General features: G+C 47.3%; 1 protein-coding gene across 3 annotated transcripts in view; it reads left to right on the forward strand.

Moving 5' to 3' along the window:
• DLGAP4 (DLG associated protein 4) overlaps positions 1 to 18,433 on the forward strand; it is a 333,015-nt gene that overhangs the window by 269,164 nt on the left and 45,418 nt on the right. The window contains exon 1 of one of the 3 annotated variants that reach the window (XM_073309844.1): positions 1,721 to 1,940. The exons of the other annotated variants lie outside the window; for them this stretch is intronic. Coding sequence (XP_073165945.1) covers positions 1,910 to 1,940 — 31 coding nt within the window. The 5' untranslated portion in view covers positions 1,721 to 1,909. Of the gene's footprint in view, positions 1 to 1,720; positions 1,941 to 18,433 lie in introns of those variants that run through there. 3 annotated transcript variants of the gene reach the window in all.

Consider the following 18,433-nt stretch of genomic DNA (forward strand, 5'->3'; position numbering starts at 1 on the left):
GTATGCTTGATGACACCCTGTTCTATGTCTCCATCACTCCTGTCCCAGCCAGTGCGGTGGAACAAATGATCCAGTGTCTATGTGAGCTTGGGGCTTGGAGAAGATTAGCTGGGTACAATTCAGTCTGGATAAAATGGAGATAATGTTAGTAGGTTTGGGGAAGCACCTAAAAGAGCAGAAGCTTACTGTAGTGCCATTGACTGAAGGAGTGTATCTGCCATTTGCATCCTTTGTTCAGATCCTGGGTTATTTCTTTCTGGGCCACCAGGGGTCAGTTGGAGCCAGGAGTGCTCTTCACCATATGCATCCTCTTCTTGCTCATGAAGGGACCTTAACCACAATCATCCATCCTTTGTTACTTTGAAGCTAGATTCCTCTAATGTGCTCTCTTAATGCTACACCTTGACATCATTGAGAATGTGCAGCTAATGCAAAATGCAGCTGCCCACTTATAAAGTGGAATTTCAAACCAGGAAGATATGACACCAGTGCTCTGGGAGCTGCATGGGCTGCCAATGTTTCCAGGTGGTGCTGGTTTTAACCTACAAATCCCTACATGGTTTCAACCTGGGAGAGCAACTTTCTCTCCATGCTATAAAGCACAACTGAGATTGGCAGAGGTCTTGAACTGGACCCCTTTGTTATAAATGAGAAGGAAGGGAGGTGCCATAAAGGCCCCTTGACTTTGCTCCCACAGAGCCCAGGACGGCTAACTTTCTGGGCACACTGTCTGCAGAGCCCATTTATTTTCGCCAGTTTGGGAGGTAGCTGGACAATCAGCTGCTATTAGGTAGGTAATAATTCTTAGCTCTTATCTAGTACAGCACTCAAAGCATTTCACACTATCCCCGTGAGGCAGGGCAGTGCTGTTGTCCCCTATTGTTGTCCAACTTCACAGGAAGTTGATGGTGGAGCAGGGAATTGAACACAAATCTCTTGGGTCCTAGGTTTGGGCCCTAACCACTGGATTGTTCGGCTGTTGGTGAGAATGTTGCACTGGTAATTCACTAACTACTGTAAGATCTCAGCTGTTTGTGTGTAATATGGGGTCCTCCCCTTCTTAATATATCAGCAGTACCTAGAGCAGGGCCAGGCCAGAGTCATTAACCTCTCAGTGACCCAGTAATGCATGGAATAAATACAGATGAAGGGGAAGTGACATAATCCCTGATTTCCCCTGCCAGCAGCCACTGCTGAATGTGGTCTGAAAAAAGGGGGAGGGGGATCTACCATAATTGGGATCAAAGCGTGCCCCTTGGCCACCTGGCTCCCCGTTTAGTTTTGGTTTGCTGGGTCTAGGACAACCTCCCACCCCCCTTCTCCCACACGCACATTAAGCGCTGCTGGCAGCAAGGCCACTGGAGCACCCAAGCCCAGTTCCCCATCTAGCAGCCAGACAGTTGGGGACCAGCTGACCCTGCCTTGGGGACACCAGAGGACCTGTGCTTTTTGGGGGGAGGTTGTGTTTGGGGGCCCTGAAGCCCAGGGGCTTTGTTGCCACACCAGGCGGTGGACCAGCTCCCTGTTCTGGGACCCCCGAGCCCCCCACTGGCAGCCCAGCCCCAGGGCAGAGCGAGGGTGGGGGGAGGCCTCAGGTCGGACTGCCCGGTGAGCACGTGCGGGAGTCCAGCTGGATCCGGCGTGACGTCTCCGCCCCCAACAGCGCCGGGCTCGGGGGCGTGGCCATCCCGGCTACCCCGGAGCCCCGCCCTGGGGCGGTGCACAGCTGCCGCGGCGGGGCGAGGCAAAGGGAGGTAGCGAGCCAGGCCCGTGCGGCTCTGCCCTTGCCCTGCCGCCCCCCGCCTTGCCCGGGCCCGCGAGCAGAGCGACTCCCCCCTCGGCTGCCGTGGCCCGTCCGCCGCCCCCCGCAGGAGGGAAGAGCCGCCGCCGCCCCTGCTTTGTGTCTCCCATGGCTTTGTGTCTGGAGCTGTGCAAGCGATGTGAGTGCGGGGCTCGCCGGCCGGGGTTCCCCGGGGCTGGGGGCCGGGCCCCCGGGTGCGACGCGCCGCCCCAGGCGGGGGGCTTTGGGTTTGGACCCTGAGCCGCTCCGCTGGCTGGAGCGGCGCTGGGGAAGCGGGGTTGCTTTGTGTGGCGTGGCGCCTTGGGGGGCGGGGGACGGACCCCAGCCTTGCCGCGCGGCGAGGGGCTGCTGGGCCGGGTTGGTGTTTTCCCTGCGATGTTCCGACCCGGCCCTGGTCGCCCGGATCCGGGCAGGATGTGAGCTCATTGGCCTATATTTGTACTGTGCCGTCCCAAGCTCGGCCGAGATGGATTTTTCTCGCTCCGAGTAATGACATTCGGATGCGCGGTGCTCGCTCGCCTTTGCCTGGGTTACGCGGCGAGTTTCGCCCTCCCGCTGCCAGCTGGGGCGGCTGGGTCTGTCAGTGCTCAGGCCGTTGCTGTCCGGCCGGGTCCCTTGTAAGGTAACTGCTGCAGGGTCACCTGGAATGAATACGGGTTTTCTTTTGAATGGGAAACCTCTGAAATGGGTTCCTGTCACTTGACACAGGAGGTAAGGTTTAAAAAGGGGGGATATATTTTTACAAAAGCAGAGGACAGTAGTTCCTGGTTTCCCTTATGGAAAAGTCTGACCGGCTCCAATCAGTATGAAAACAATAGGCTCCTATAAAAACTGAGTATGTTTCTATAGACACTAAGAGAATGAGCTCTTTATATACAGGTCTTAGAAACTGTCTCTATTAAATCCCCTAAGTGAAGTTTGTGGGATTATTGTAGGGTTACAATCTATAGAACTCTTCCAGGGTGATATCACTCTGGCTCTGCACATCTATTCTAATTAGTGTTTTGCTGTATAACTAAGGCATGATGAAGTCTGTACACACAAAGGGGCCGTGGTGTATGTGAGGCTTGGATAGCTGGCTAAGTACATCCCACATGGGACTGTATTGCCTTCTGTTTTGATTTAGTTTCTCTTCTTTTCCCCTCGCCCATATATCTCCCTGAACAATCTTGCTTCAGGGAGATATATGGATGTTGTGAAGGCCAAGACTATAACAGGGTTCAAAAAAGAACTAGATACATTTATGGAGGATAGGTCAATCAATGGCTATTAGCCAGGATGGGCAGGGATGGTGTCCCTAGCTTCTGTTTGCCAGACACTAGGAATGAGCAACAGGGAAGGGATCACTTGTTCATTCCAGCCGGGGCACCTGGCATTGGCCAGGTCGGAAGACAGGATACTGGGCTAGATGGACCTTTGGTCTGACCCAGTAGGGCCGTTCTTAGGTTGCTTACAGGGGTAGTTACTATGGATGGGCAAGTGAGCCTAAGGCTTAATCTTGTCCCTCCTACCCTATTATCTGGGTGGGGATGTTATGAAAATGTGTCTTGAGCAGTTTAAGATCTCTCACACACACACCCCCGTCCCTGAGCAGAAGATACTTCACATTTTTGGTTGGAATCCTGTGTTTTCTTCTGAACTGACCCATTCCTCCCCCAAACTAGGAGAGACCAAGAAATAAATTGTCTACAGTGCACAGGGTGAGAAGCCAGGCTGTGTGCCGGGGAGACTTGCCAGAGCCTATGCAAAAAGCATCCTTTTCCCCAAGTATGCTATTTTCGGCTCAAGGCTTTGTGGCCACCATATGGCCTTACTGTCACATTGATGGAATAACAAGAGCGTCAGCCGAGTGGTGAATCCACCAGTGTCTCCCCAACTCACCTGTGCATTGCGATGCCAACTCCTCTGCTGCTGGGTTCGGGATGCCCTGCATGGCATTCCATAATGCTGCTTCTATCAGGGCCTCCTGTTTGCAGGGGTGGGTGACAGTACTTCCCCAGGTAAGGGACATGAGAAACTGAGAGAGCTTTACAATGCTATAGAGTTTGTTACTTCAGGATGTCTGTCTGTACTCTCCTTGTATTTGTAGAATACAAGAACTAATACCCAGACTCATCAACAGCATGAAGAAGAAATGCATTAGTTTACTACTTCTGCTATAGATATTGGACTAGTTCAGACATGGTGAAGCCCGAAGCTAGGCTAAAGCTTTGCCAGCTGTGTGTTCTGATTTCCGTGCATCTCGTGAGCTAAGCAGGGTCATGCCAGTCAATATTGCAGGATACCAGATTAATACTAAAGATCTCTTAGGGGTATATAGGTGCTGCAGAAGGGATATTGTTGTTTTATTAGGTTGCACTCTTCCCTGGAGGACCCTGGTTGCTGTTGGAAGTGCTGTTTTGGGTTTGGTTTGTTTGGGGGCAGGATGGGTGATGGATGAAACATAAAAGTTGAGGCCTTGAGTGCTTGTGGCTGTTAAGGCCTATGACTGTTAGCAGTGTTCTAGCCAGAGGGGGTAACAGATTTACCAATTGCGAATTCTGCCTTCAGATTTCAGAGTAACAGCCGTGTTAGTCTGTATTCGCAAAAAGAAAAGGAGTACTTGAGTCTCTAAGGTGCCACAAGTACTCCTTTTCTTTCTGCCTTCAGAGTCACTTGTGTATGATTTTTATTTCTTTCTTAAACTATTTGGTGTTGCTGTACAATGTCATGCAGGAACTATGTTCCACCAAAGAGGTGACTGACTACTTGAGTGGAGTATGCGGGGTGGGTGAGGGAATTATTCCTTGCTATAGTCAGTTTGTAAAGCACTCTGTCCTTCTGCTTGAAAAGCACTGTGGAAATTTGCCAATTATTTGCATCTCGATAGCTGTTTCCATTCCAGAATTCCAAAGCACTGAAATACTAATGAGTTAAGCCTCACAATGTCCCTTCAGGTAGAGGAAGTATAATTATCCTTATTTTACAAGTTGGAGAAGCGGACTTGTAAGTAGCTTGCCCAAGGTCACACAGGAAGTCTGACTGAGGCAAGAATGGAACTCTGATGTCCTGACTTCCAGTCCAAAATCTGCCTACAAAGAGGTAACATGCAATTTTGGAGTCTTGAAAATGCACCTGTCCTTTAGGAAGCAATGAGCCAGATCTTCAGCTTGTGTAAACTGCACTAATAGACAGGTGTGTTCCCACCAATATGCCAAAAATCCACTAGATCTCTAACCAGATTAGGAACAGATTCTAACCCCTCCCCCTGACCCCCCATGCAGTCCCGCTCTTTTCAGTTTAACTGTTGGCAGAGTAAGTGCTAAATGTAAGTGAGGGTCGTAGGATCTGGCCCTTAGAAGTCTCTGCGATATGGAGAACACTGCAAATGTAATATTTAGCCACTGACTAAGGGCAACACTGCCTGTCCCTACTGAGGTCAACAGGTGGCTTCAATATTCTTCTTAAGAAGGGTTGAGTTGTGATTTTGAAGCCACAGTTTCTGGACATGAAAGGGAAAAATTTCAGCTGTCCACAAACTGGCAAAAATCATTATACCCTTCCCCTTTTACCATCCAACCACAACTTACATTAGCTTGTGTGACCAGGTGCATGTCAGATAGTTAGACAAACCATTACCCACTTTTTGCATGTAATTTTGCTCGCTTTTTTTAAGGCCATTTCTGACAATTTAACCCAAGTTTATTTGTCTGCTTCTTCAATCCTGCATGCACAATGTATGTGAGACCTGCTGCTTGGTGGCGCTCACTGCTGGCTTGTTCGTACCGCCAGAGCAATGTACTTTAAAGTTGCTTTTAACGTAGAATAAATAACAATTGTGAGGCATTTCCAGATTGCAGTTGTACTCCTGAGAGAATTATGCACCAAAAAAAAAAAAATTATGCGCACAATATTTTAAAATTCTGCAAATTTTATTTGTCAGTACATAAATGTGGCTCCAGCATGGCAGTGGGGGAACACAACTGTCACTAGGATCAAGGGGGCAGCGTTCAGCATCAGAGTCAAGACTCAGCCTTCTTCAGCTGGGCAGCTCTGCGCTTGCAGAAATGAGGGGGAGGTAGTGACACATAACCCCATGTGCCCCCTATGCCTTGCCTCTGTTTGGAGGGGGGCAGTCCCCCCCCAAAAAAAAACTGTGCCCATGGTCTCCCCCTGCACCGCTCGTGTGGCTTTCCTGCCGTTTTTGTCAGGGAAGCACTGGAATTCTGCAGGGGAACCCGTTTTCTGCAGGCGCGCAGTCACGCAGAATCCCCCCAGGAGTAACACCAGCTTGGCTTCCATAGGTTTTTCTGTTGTCCATGCTTCACTCAAATGTATGTCACCCAGGCAGTTTGGATCACATTGTTAATATGATGGAGAATGGTATATTTTCCTCATGACAGTGCCCATTTACCTGTCTGCAGAGGTGAGATTTCAGAACCAAATTGCAGTAAGGCTTCTCCCCCCCATACACACCCTTTCATCTGATGCTTTCTGCTCTTAAACGGCTGCAGATTTTTCCTGGGTTGAGGCTGTGTAATTGGATTCAGTGCAGTGCAAGTTACAGTAACATATGTGAGCTAGGAGGATTAGGGTTGTGTAGACGGGTGGCCTTCTTGAAGAAAAATCCACTTTAATTTCTGCCAGGAAAAGTTGTCAGTACACGGTCTGTCAAAGCAGATTTTACAAAATTATCGATAAGTATAATTGCAGTTCCCTCTGAAAGCAGATTAGAGTCCATGCTGTCAGGATCAAGTTCTACAACGGGTTGTAATCAAGACAGTGATGAACTCTGGTTTGCTCTTCAGGAAGATACTGAAAAATGGGCTCCTCTCTGCAACCTGTACCCTGGCTCACATCATTTTTAAAAAAAATCAGATTGGGGGTGGAAATTTAATGTGTTTGCTTAAATGGTGTGTGTGTGTGTGTGTTTTTTAAATTGTTTAATCTGCAAGTCCACACAGCGTGGGAATGCTGTCAAGACTGGTGGGATCAGCCAGATTAATGACTTGTAGGCACTTTGTCCCCAATGATTGCATTTAAGTCTCCGTACGGTCCTCTTGAGTGGCCCCTCAGATATGCCAATAAGGATGTGCCAAAAAGATGTGCCCTTCTTGCTACAGACTTCCTGGGTGACCTTGAGCAAGTCACTCCCTCTCTGCCTCACGTCTCCGTTTTACAGATGGGGGTAATAGCACTGTCCTGCCTCACAGGGCTGATGTAGGGATAAATGCAATAAAGATTGCAAAGTGCGTGGATACTACAGCAATGGTAGCCATATGGAGATAACAGGACCCATGGGGGGGATGAGGCGGAAAGCAGAATGGCACACATCCATATGGATTGGAATGGTTTGCAATGCAAGGATGGTGAGGAGGTAGGAAAGCTTTTGCTCTGAGCTAATATAGCTGTGTCCTAATTGAAAAGGACATATTACCTTTAAAGCTTCCTAGTGCAGCCTTTCCCAGACGGGTGTTGTGACCCCGAGACATGCATGCTGATGAGCAAGAGGTGGCTGCATGCTCCTGGCCGCCCCCAACTCGCTGCACTGTGTGCTGCACGCTGAGAGGCACTGGGATTCATCAGCACACGCGGCACAGTGAGCTGGCCGCAGCTGCTGCTGCGCCAACCCTATGGGTAGGAAGAGAGGAGCCCACCAGATCTGAACCCCGGGGCTTGGGTTCTTTTCCGATCTGAAGCCAACATTTGTAGTCAGGTAGTGTCTCGTTGCAGGGCTCTGTGTCAGACCCCTGGGGAGTGTGTTAACAGAGGTGAGCCCAAAGAGGGTCATGACATACAGAAGTCTGGGACTCACTGCCCTAGTGGAATTGCATGCTCATTCCAATGAGTGCAGTTCACAGCCCCAAGGATACAGCAGCATCTCATGGATGGGAGGGACAGGATTTTGACAATCCAGAGATAACTCTGGATGCAGGCTGAGGCATTAGCAGTGCACTGGGGTTCTCGCTCACAGACTGAGTAACAGAGCCTGTGGTGCCTCATGTCATCTAAGCTGTGACCTATAGAACAGTGACACTTGTAGCTTTTGACACTTACAGAATAGACTTCACTTCAGGCTAGGAAAAGACTGATATTTCTCGTGGCTTAGGGTAGGTCTGATTGACTCACTAAGGAGGAGAGAGCGATTTGACTCCAATTTTTTTCTTAATCCTCCTTTGTAAAGCATTTAAATAATTCAGAGGCAGTTATCAGAGGGAAATAGCAAAAAGTTTTGCTGCCTCTCCCTCCTTCCCTTGCATTTTTGCTGTTAGCCTTGGTCTGTAATGCAGTACAAAGGATAATGATGTAGCGGTGGCTTTTCAGAGTCACTGGTGCCTGTGCTGTGATGCAGCGGGAAGCATTGTCTTAGAACTGCATCAACCAAAATACCATTGCCTGCCCTGCTGCTCCTTCCTCTTATCAGCCAGTGCACACAGGAACTTAGTTATTCTCGTTACCCTGTTGGCGTTCTGTGGGTTAAGCCTGTCAGTTCTCTTTATGTCCCCAGCTGGATGGTGAAAAATCTCAGACTAGATTGACCTTCACAGCCTGAGGAAGTCACAGGCATTCTCAAAAAAATCGAAGCGCAAACAGCGTTAGGATGTCTAAAGAATGGGGTATAGAAATAATTAGTGTTGTAATGCCATGATACCAATTGGTGGTATGCACATTCATCTGGAACACTAGGTAAAATGTTCAAGAATACCTACATGCTTAAATCACGTAAGCCCCGTTTTCATTCTGTCAATAGGATTTAGCCACCTAGGTGGCTAACTTGCTTATTAAACTACCCCCTGTCTTTGGTCCCCTTGCCCTGTCTCAATGGATCTGGAAAAAATAGATTGGAGAAAGGCAAAGGCCTTCTGTATGAGGAGAGTTGGAAGACTGGGTCTCTTGGTTTAGAGAGGAGATGAAGAGACATGAAAGAGATATACAGAATGAAGGGTATAGAGAGGGTAAATTAGACACTCCTTTTCCTCATGTTATGACAGAGGGTAAATAGGGGATGTTAATGAAACTGAAAGGCAACATACTTCATATTAATGAAAGGAAATGATTTTGCACAATGTCATAAGATATCCGTGAGGCCAAGAGTTTAGGATTCAAAAAGGGATTAGACATTTATATGGTTACTTATGTGGTAGCACCTAAGGATTCCAGTCGTGGATCACAGTCCCATTGTGCTAGCCACTGTACAAACTTAGAAGGGATGTAAATCCTCATACTTCAGGACATAAAGCCACCACTTCTTGCCTGAGATTGGGAAGAGATTTTCCACAACAGACAAGTTATTCCATAATTGTCCCATATGAAGATTCATGTACCAGAAGCTTCAGGGGAAGGCCACTGTCGGAGACAGGATGATGGACTAGAGGGAGCACTGATAGGGTATGGTAATTGCTATGTTCATGTGTTAATATACAGTGCACTACTGTGTGTGACTCCTCTTAGAAAGAAAACGAGTACTTGTGGCACCTTAGAGACTAACCAATTTATTTGAGCATAAGCTTTTGGATGAAGTGAGCTGTAGCTCACGAAAGCTTATGCTCAAATAAATTGGTTAGTCTCTAAGGTGCCACAAGTACTCGTTTTCTTTTTGCGAATACAGACTAACACGGCTGTTACTCTGAAACTCTTCTTAGAGTTAGTCCTCCCGTAAGAAAAGAGTTGGGCTTTTCTAGGGGGACCTGTAATAGAGGGGCTGCCACCTCATGGCCAAAGATAGCTTCTGCATCCCCCTGCCTGCGTTTTCCCTCTCTTCGCCAGGCAACAGAGATCCACCTCGCTCTCCCCTTCTGCATTCTGCACCATGTGTGACATGGCAGGGTTTCTCCCCAGCTTAACAACACTCACTGCAATGCCCAGGCTCCTTTTAAGTATGTTTCTTTGTCCAAATATAAGCCCATAATAGACTAAAACAGTCCTTCAGCTCACCCTTTGTCCTGGAATTTCACCGCCTCCCCTCCGAGGGGTCTTTAGTAATCCTGCTTCTTGCAGCTTCCCAGTCTTAGCCAGCTCCCTTCTCTCAGCCAGTTCTCATTCAGCCAGCTCTGCTTCCCTTCTGGAACACCTGCCAGAGGGCCGCTTCCCAGAACACCTGGCCTCTTATTCCTGGGCATCACTCTTCTGTGGTTCCTCTCTCCAGGCACAACCTGCCCCAATCACTCCTCTTCCTGTCCTCTGACATGCATTTATAGGCCCATGGAGTAGCCCTGCCTCCTTTAATTGTCTCTGTTGCCCCCACCTGCTCAGACAAAGGGGCACTGAACCTGGCCTATTCACAGGGACCAGCTACCCTGTGATCGGACTCCTTATCTTTTCCGTGTAGGAAACTTCACTTCTTCCCAGCTTGCCACCTCTGCTCAGACATGAGGCCCTGAGTCACAGTCATGTCCTCCTTGCTCATGAAGCCTGTAAAGAGCCCTGTGGAGCTCATCAGTGCTGCAGATTTACTGGCTGGACTGACACAACACTCCTGTCCCCTCCAGTGTGATCTCTTTCACTCCTGGTCTGCATTCTGTCCCCTTTATGCTGCTACTCTGAGCAGTGTAGCTCCCTGGACAACATAGAGCTGGCATAATCCCTTGCAGCTTCTAGAAGTGTACCAGGGACAAAAGGGGAGATTCTGGGGATGGGCAGGACCATAGCTAGAGCATTCTGGGAGTGGAGTATCCAGTAGGCTGTGGAAAGCTTTGACAGCAACCCCAGGGATTGCTGTAATCTTACGCTGCGGCCTGGGCAGGCCCAGAATTCAGGAGGCATAAAATGGTTTAAAGCCACATCTACCCTGGATTGCACTTTCTGAGCTTCCCCCTCTACAACAATCTCAGCTCTTTCCAACTTGGGGTTTAATTCTGAAGTTCTTGGCACTTGCAGCTCTAATTGAAGTAACGTTGCAGGTGTTCAGGGCCTCTTGGGAGCAAAAGCCTGGGCACAAGGAAACTAGCTGGGGTCTGCCAAATGGCAGCACATTGTACTGGCACCTAGCATTGCTGCTTCATCAGCAAGCCAACCCATTGTGTGGGGAGCAGCATGGGTCATGCATAGTAACAGGCTCAGCTTTATGCTTTGCACCAGGTTCTGATGTTTGTTGGGAAGTATAGTTGCAAAGTGCCAGTAAAATCTCTTCATGGATTATGGAGATTTCCACAGCTAATTATGGGCATTAAGTATTACACTGCATGTTAACATTTATTGTTCTTGTGCCAGTATGCTTACGAGCGATGCCAAGGCCAAAAAAACACTCCTGATTACTAAGTGGAGACTGCTAAAGTAAGCTCTTACAATCCACTCTGTCCAGAGTAGATGGCATTCTGGCTCCCCAATGCAGTAACAACTTTGAATGGCTTGTGCAAGTGAGATCCCTGTAAAAGTGGAGAGGCAATCGTTGCATATGTGAGCTCCTTAATCCTCTATATACAGGACAGGTATAGCAATGTTGTTAGCGCAAATTTCCGCTCTCCTGCCCTGCCCATCTACCTGAACACCAGGACTACCTTTAAGTAAGTGTAGGACTGCCCTTGCTGCTAAGCCTGCAAGCAATGGTACAAAATGCATGCTGTTTATGAAGTGGACACCTGTCCACCAGGAACTGGCCTGAGACTCAAACGTGAAGTGGCCACTAACTAATCACCAAATGGAAACTAGGGCACCAAAGAATGAGACATTAGCTCTTTAGCTGATGGCATATCTTGTGCTTTGGTTTTTTTTTTCATTTTATGGCTCTCGGGATTTAGAATCATTATCAATGAATGTCCATGATGACTAGATAAATGAAGAAATACACAAGCCCTAGAACGAAACTTCCGCTTCATTTTAATGTAGTAAGCACAGTAAAGTACAGTCTATTGTGCAAATATTTAAGACTGTTTTCTGATGTAAACTCTTTCTGTGCACAAAGGACACTAAATCCAATGGAAACTGTAGGATACCTAGACTCTCAGATCATAATTGAACAAGCTGGAATTTTGGCCAGGGAACTCTTGTGAAAAGTGCCAGGGAATCCTCTGATCACACAGTGATCAGAGTCTTGAGTTTTATGTCTTGGCTAAAATACAGATGGCATCTTACACATCTCAAAATACCAATATTGTCCTACTTCTAGCCTCCCTGCAAATATCTTATTTTGTTGACACGCTAGAGTTGCACCATATGGGTAATACAATTTCCAGTTTTCATGCTTATACAACTACAACATTCTAATAACCCTGTAAACATAGATGAGTTAATTAAATCCCCACTCTGAGTAAATGCTCTTGTCTGGGAATTGTACATATTGTACCATTCATTCTTCTGCTATGCTACATTGAGTATGCTTCCATTTAGAAAGTTAAAAATAGGGACTTAAAATAGGTTAACATCCTTTAAACTAGCATTTTCCTTGCTATATCCTAGTAGTGTCTTTAGGCTATATTGTGAAAATACCTAGAATGTTTGACTTGATGCCTCTGAAGCATTCTGTACCATGCCAGTTGCAACTTCAGCACACCCCTCCATCATATAGAATGCCACACTTGTAAATATTTGACGGCCAGACTTCAGTGGCCTTTAGCTCTAACCCTATATATGTTACAAGAACAAAAAATGAAGAGGTGTATAGGTCGTTCATCAAACCCAGACTGTTTCTCTTAAGGATTTTTTTTAACATACAACTTAAAAAGGCATATGTTATGGGCCCCAAAATTAATACTCCACTAGCCAATTACCATCTGGTGCTCCTGAACAATAAAACTGTCATGCTATATTTGACCACTAATTAAAAGAATAAAATGAGATCCTACCCTGTATAAATGGAGGGATTGTGTATGACCCTATCAAAAGCTGGATAAGAGGTGTAATAAATCCCTGCACTGACCAACTCGGGTGTGTAGAACGGGTTCACTTGAACCTCGGCAGTGAGGTGGCTGTTGAGCCTGATTTACGTGCCCCGGGGGTCCCTAAGCTTTACTCCAGTCAGGATTGTTGTGCCAGGTGCTGTACACTGGGGCCTGCTCTATGTGGGTATCCCACAAAACCCCCTTCCACTTCTTGCGGTACTGTTCATAGGGCCGGGGCTCCTGTGAGAAGGGCACCCCCTGCCATCTGCCTCCCTCTCTGGCTGCTAGGCATTTTGTGCCCTCTGTCCTCTCTGCTGCCCCCGGCCGGGCCCCTCCTGCCTGGTCCCAACAGGGCTGTGCGGATAGAGGGGGGCAGTGCTGGGGGCGGGGGTTCATGCCAGCGTCCCTAAAATGTGCAGGCGTGAGGGAGGGGCTTCTCCAGGCTACATTTTCTCACCCCCCCCCCCCCCAAAAAAGCGTGTGGGATTTTTCTCTCCCCTCATCCCCGGGCTTAGGTCCATTCCCCCCTCCCCCCCGCCGCCGGGCCCGGCTCACATCCCGCCCTCCCCTTGAGGGACCCTGGGCCCCCCGCCCCCTTCCGCGCTTTCCGGCCGGGGGTCGGGGAGGGAGTTTACAGCAGGCCGCAAAACGAGGTGAGCGGCGCCCCGCCCGCCGGGGACGGGCGGCCTGGCTCGGGCCCGGCGCCGCCTGGGCCCCGCGCTCTCCGGCTGGCCCGCGGCGGGGGCGGGCAGTAGGGGAGAGGTCGGCAGCGTGTTCGCTGCTTCCCCCCCTCCCCTCCCCTCCTCTTTCCCGGGGCCCGAGCGGGGAGGGGAGCAGAGGCCGCCCCCGGGTCCTCCCGGCCCCGCCTCCCGTTCCTGTTCGCCCGGCGCGGAGCGCAGCCAGCCCCGCTCCGGCCCGGAGACGGCCCTGCGGACCGCGGGTGAGAGCGCGTGTGGGTTCCCTCCGGCCTCTCCCCGCGGGGGGAAGAAACGAAGGCCCGGGGGGGGGCTACATCCTCACGCCCCTCCGGCCTCTGTGTATGGGGGAAAGAAGCGTACATCTCCCCCCCCCACCGGCCCGTGGGGGGGGGGGGTAGCGTCCATTCCCCTGACCCCTGTGCGTTGGGGGGGGGGGGGGCGGCAGAGTTTGGCAGCCTAAACACCCCTGATCCCTCTGTATGTGCCGAGGGGGAGCCTGGACACACACACGCGGCTCCTCCGTGCAGGGGGAGGGAGCGTACATCCCTCCCCCGCCCGCCGCTCTGCATGTGCAGGGGGTAGCGGATGTCCGTCTGTCCGCCCCCCCCCCCCCCCCCGGTGCGTGTGGGGAGGGAGTAGCCTACACACACCACCGGCTCCTCTGTGCGGGGGTGGGAAGGGAGGGTTGGTAGTCTACACACCCCACTTTTGACCCCTCTGGGTGTGGGGGTAGCCTACTCCCCGTTTGACTTCTCTGTATGAGTTGGGGGTGGGCGCGGGTGCCTACACTACCTGTGTTTGCATCATGCTCATCTGGAGCGTGCTGTTGCTGTGCAAAAACTCCTGGGAAAAGGGAGAATGGGTGGTGGTTGCAAAACCGAAGGGTATACCCTAATAGGTAGTGAGTGTGTTTGTGTTTCAAGAGGGTAGCTTGGGAGGTGTGAAACTCTTAGGTTGGCAGCAGTTGAGACTATGAAGATAGTAAATGTTTATGGGTAAAACTTCTTTTAGCCAGGAAGTATTTATTAGGACTTCAGGAATACTGAGTTAAGAATGTTGGCGTTGAGACGTATTGTTGCTTTATCACTGGTTTCCCTGGATGTTTTTTATAAGAACTTGTTTAGTGAATCCCATAACCAGATATTTCTAAAAACACAGTGTGTTGCTGTCCCTGTGAGGCAACCCAAATTTGTCATCTGGATTCTATCACATTTATAGAAGTTTCAAAAGATGCCTAGAGGGTTATAATTTTCAGTTCCTTAAAATTGTCTTGTGACATTTTTTCTTTAGTGCAGTCTTATATCTTATTTGTATGTGAAATATATATCAAATTACTTTGAGCTATGTTTTTTGATTTATCAAATGCTTTCTTACTTGTAAGTGGTGTCACTTGCACACTACACATAGCAGTAACAGTGGTAGAGAAAATTTTAAAAAATGTAATTATGTAGGATTAAAAACTGCTTTGATCATTGACTCTTCTTGTTAACTTTGCTTCTTGAGCCTGGAATAGATGATGTCCATTTACAGATTGTCAAATGCACCATAATCCGTTTTTAATCCAATATACTGTTCAATGTGATGTGATTATTAATATCTCATAAATATGTGATTAAATACATGATGCATTGGTTGAAACACTGTTTAGTTTGATCTTTACAATAAGAGTAGGGATTTGTCTGTTTGGTTTTTTAGGTGGTTGTCCTTACATTGCTCTGCTATTTTTTCCTCTCTGATAGCTTGAAGGGACACTGTCACCGCAACTAATTTTTCCAGTTTATGAGAAGTGGTTTTGGATACTACACCTGCCTCTGTATCCTCCTGTCAAGTTATGTAGTCTCTTGCTTTCTTTTTTGGCCCATTTTTTTTCTCTTGTTGTAAAGAGATCCAAAGGCTGTTATCTATACTAGCAAAACTCAGACCCATAAACTTCTTGTAGTGGTGGAAGCTACACTACAGGAAGGGCTCAGACATTTTACCACTGGTGCAAATCCCCAGCATAAATGTTTCAAACCAGGGTAAGCCTACCAGTGCAAGTCCCTTATTACACTGATGCAACTCATCTGCACTGAGAGTTTGGGTTGGACTAGGTAACATGGTGACAAACACTAGAGACCTGCCTGTAACAATAGTTTCTACCAACTATTCTGTTGCTACCAACAACAGACCTACCCTAGTGGTGAATAAGGTATCTGGTACTTTTCTTACTAGCTTTGATGAAATCAAACAAACAGACTATACAGGGAAAATTGTGAAAATGACTACATACAAAGGGCTGTCAGATATGCAAAGTAATCAAGCTTGGAAATTTGAGAATATTTTTTTCTGTCTCATCTATAGTTATCTTGATGTTACTTGCAATAAGGTAACAAAATCTTCAAAGGAAGTTATTATTTGATGTTACTAAGTTGATGGTATTTCTTTAAAGCACTGAGGCCAATTCTGCTTCCCCCATAAGTTTACATGTCCCATTGAAGTGAATGAGCAAAATTCTGTGTTCAGTTACACGGCTGTAAGTACGACATGACTTCATTGAAGTCAGCAAAGTTGTGGCATATTTACAGTTGTTAAACTTAGCAAAACTTGAGCTAATGAGTTGCATTCTTGAGTTATAGGACAGAATTGGGCCAATTGTTTATGAAGGCTGATGTTGACGACTGTAAGCTTTGAAGTAATCTTTATATTGAGATTGCTTTCTTCTGACAGTTCAGTTTGTCTGTGCTCCCACCTTGAGTCTAAGGGGCTGTGAATGTCTCATGAAATAATGAGGGAGGAAAGGATATAGCTTCTGTATCCCTTTACTTCTGGTTTCCCTAGAACAAATTTGTAGAGGCTGATAGAGAAAAATAAACACCCGGACTTCTCTGTTTTCCTCTCTGTGTACTTTTCACTTGCACATAAGCTTTTCCTGATTCCTGAATGTTAAATTGTGTCCAGTTCAGTGCTATGAAGTACTTGTGATGAGTTACCTGCACCCACCTCCGGGGCGCCACCTGATGTACTGGGGTACCACTGAGCTTGCCTGACCCACCAGCCTGGGTTTCCTTTACACTGTGCTGCTGTGACAGGCTCTCAAGCCCCCTTCCTGCGGACACACCCAGCTGCAATTTTACACAGATGCTGAGATCAGCTCTGCATGAGAAAGCTCAGCTAAAGGACTGCACAGCATTCAAGTGCACACCCCCTCTGGAGTGTAAACCCAGAATTGTATCGTCTTGCGCTGCACAGAGAACTGTACGGTGTAAGCTCATAAATTTTGCTTGCTCCCTCCCTCAGTGTGGACGAAGATAAGCACAGCTTTTTGCCCCCGAGTTATGAATTCCACAAATTTAGTTTTAGAGAGAACTAAAACAAGTTTATTAACTAAAAAAGATAGATTTTGAGTGATTATAAGGGTTAGCAAACAGATCAAAGCAGATGACCCAGCAAATAAAACAAAAATGCAATATAAGCTTAAGATACTACCGAAACTGGTTTCTCACCCTAAATGTTGATTTAGGCAGATTGCAGAAGTTCTTGAAGGCAAGCTGTTCTTGCTTGCAGCTTAAAACTCCAGGTATTTTTCACAGGCCAGACACCTTTTCCAGCCTGGACTCACCTCTCTCTCTCTGCGCCCCTCCCTCCCCCCTTGTCTTTGTTTCTTAGATGTTCACAGCAGTCATCTTGGGTAAGGATTCAGTGAAGAACAACCATTGATCATGTCACTCCCCTGCCCTAAATAGGTATTACATATGGCAGGAATCCTTTGTTTTCCAAAAACAGCTAGGAAAACTTGTGGCACCTTAGAGACTAGCAAATTTATTTGGGATGATTCTCTCCCCCCGCCCAAAAAAACAAACTGGTATTCTGTCATGGAGTCCAGTACTAGGTGACATGATCACATGACCCTGCAGTGTCAAAGCAGCAATGAGTCAAAGGCTGTTTGTAGCATCCCAGGAAAGCTTCTCAGTAAGGTGGGAGATTAGCCTCTTCAAAGATCCGTTGTTTTCCCTAATGGTCCATTGACTAGTTCCCAGCTAGCCAGCCAGACTGATTGCGTTTTGTCTGGTGGGCATTCCCCGGGTGCAAACACTTTTGTAGTCAGAATGTATAGTTCAATATTCCTAACTTTAGATAGAAAAATGACACGTGCATACAAATAAGATAATCATATTCAGCAAATCATAACCTTTCCAAAGATATCTCACGTGCCTTATCTTGCACAAAATACATTATAATTGACACAATCATATCATAATATTACTATAAAAAATATGGGAAGCAGTTAAGTCCCAGGCAGACTGTGAAGAGCTATAAAAGGATCTCTCAAAACTGGGTGACTGGGCAACAAAATGGCAGATGAAATTCAATGTTGATAAATGCAAAGTAATGCACATTGGAAAACACAATCCCAACTATACATATAAAATGATGGGGTCTAAATTAGCTGTTACCACTCAAGAAAGAGATCTTGGAGTCATTGTGGATAGTTCTCTGAAAACATCCACTCAATGTGCAGCAGCAGTCAAAAAAGTGAACAGAATGTTGGGAATCATTGAGAAAGGGATAGGTAATAGGACAGAAAATATCATATTGCCTCTATGTAAATCCATGGTATGCCCATTTCTTGAATACTGAGTGCAGATGTGGTCGCCCCATCTCCAAAAAGATATATTAGAATTGGAAAAGGTTCAGAAAAGGGCAACCAAAATTATTAGGGATATGGAATGGCTTCCGTATGAGGAAAGACTAATAAGACTGGGACTTTTCAGCTTGGAAAAGAGACGACTAAGGGGGGATGTGACCGAGGTCTATAAAATCATGACTGGCACCATGTAAAGTAAATAAGAAGGAAGTATTATTTATTCTATCTCCTAGCACAAAAACTAGGAGGCACCAAATGAAATTAATAGGCAGCAGGTTTAAAACAAACAAAAGGAAGTATTTTTTCACACAGTGCATAGTCAGCCTGTGGAACTCCTTGCCAGAGGATGTTCTGAAGGCCAAGACTATAACAGGGTTAAAAAAAAAACTAGGTAAATTCATGGAGGATCGGTCCATCAATGGTTATTAGCCAGGATGGGCAGGGATGGTGTCCCTAGCCTCTGTTTGCCAGAAGCTGGGAATGAGCAACAGGGAATGGATTACCTGTTCATTTC

Source organism: Lepidochelys kempii, chromosome 13, assembly GCF_965140265.1.
Source record: "Lepidochelys kempii isolate rLepKem1 chromosome 13, rLepKem1.hap2, whole genome shotgun sequence".
Lineage (NCBI taxonomy): Eukaryota > Metazoa > Chordata > Testudines > Cheloniidae > Lepidochelys > Lepidochelys kempii.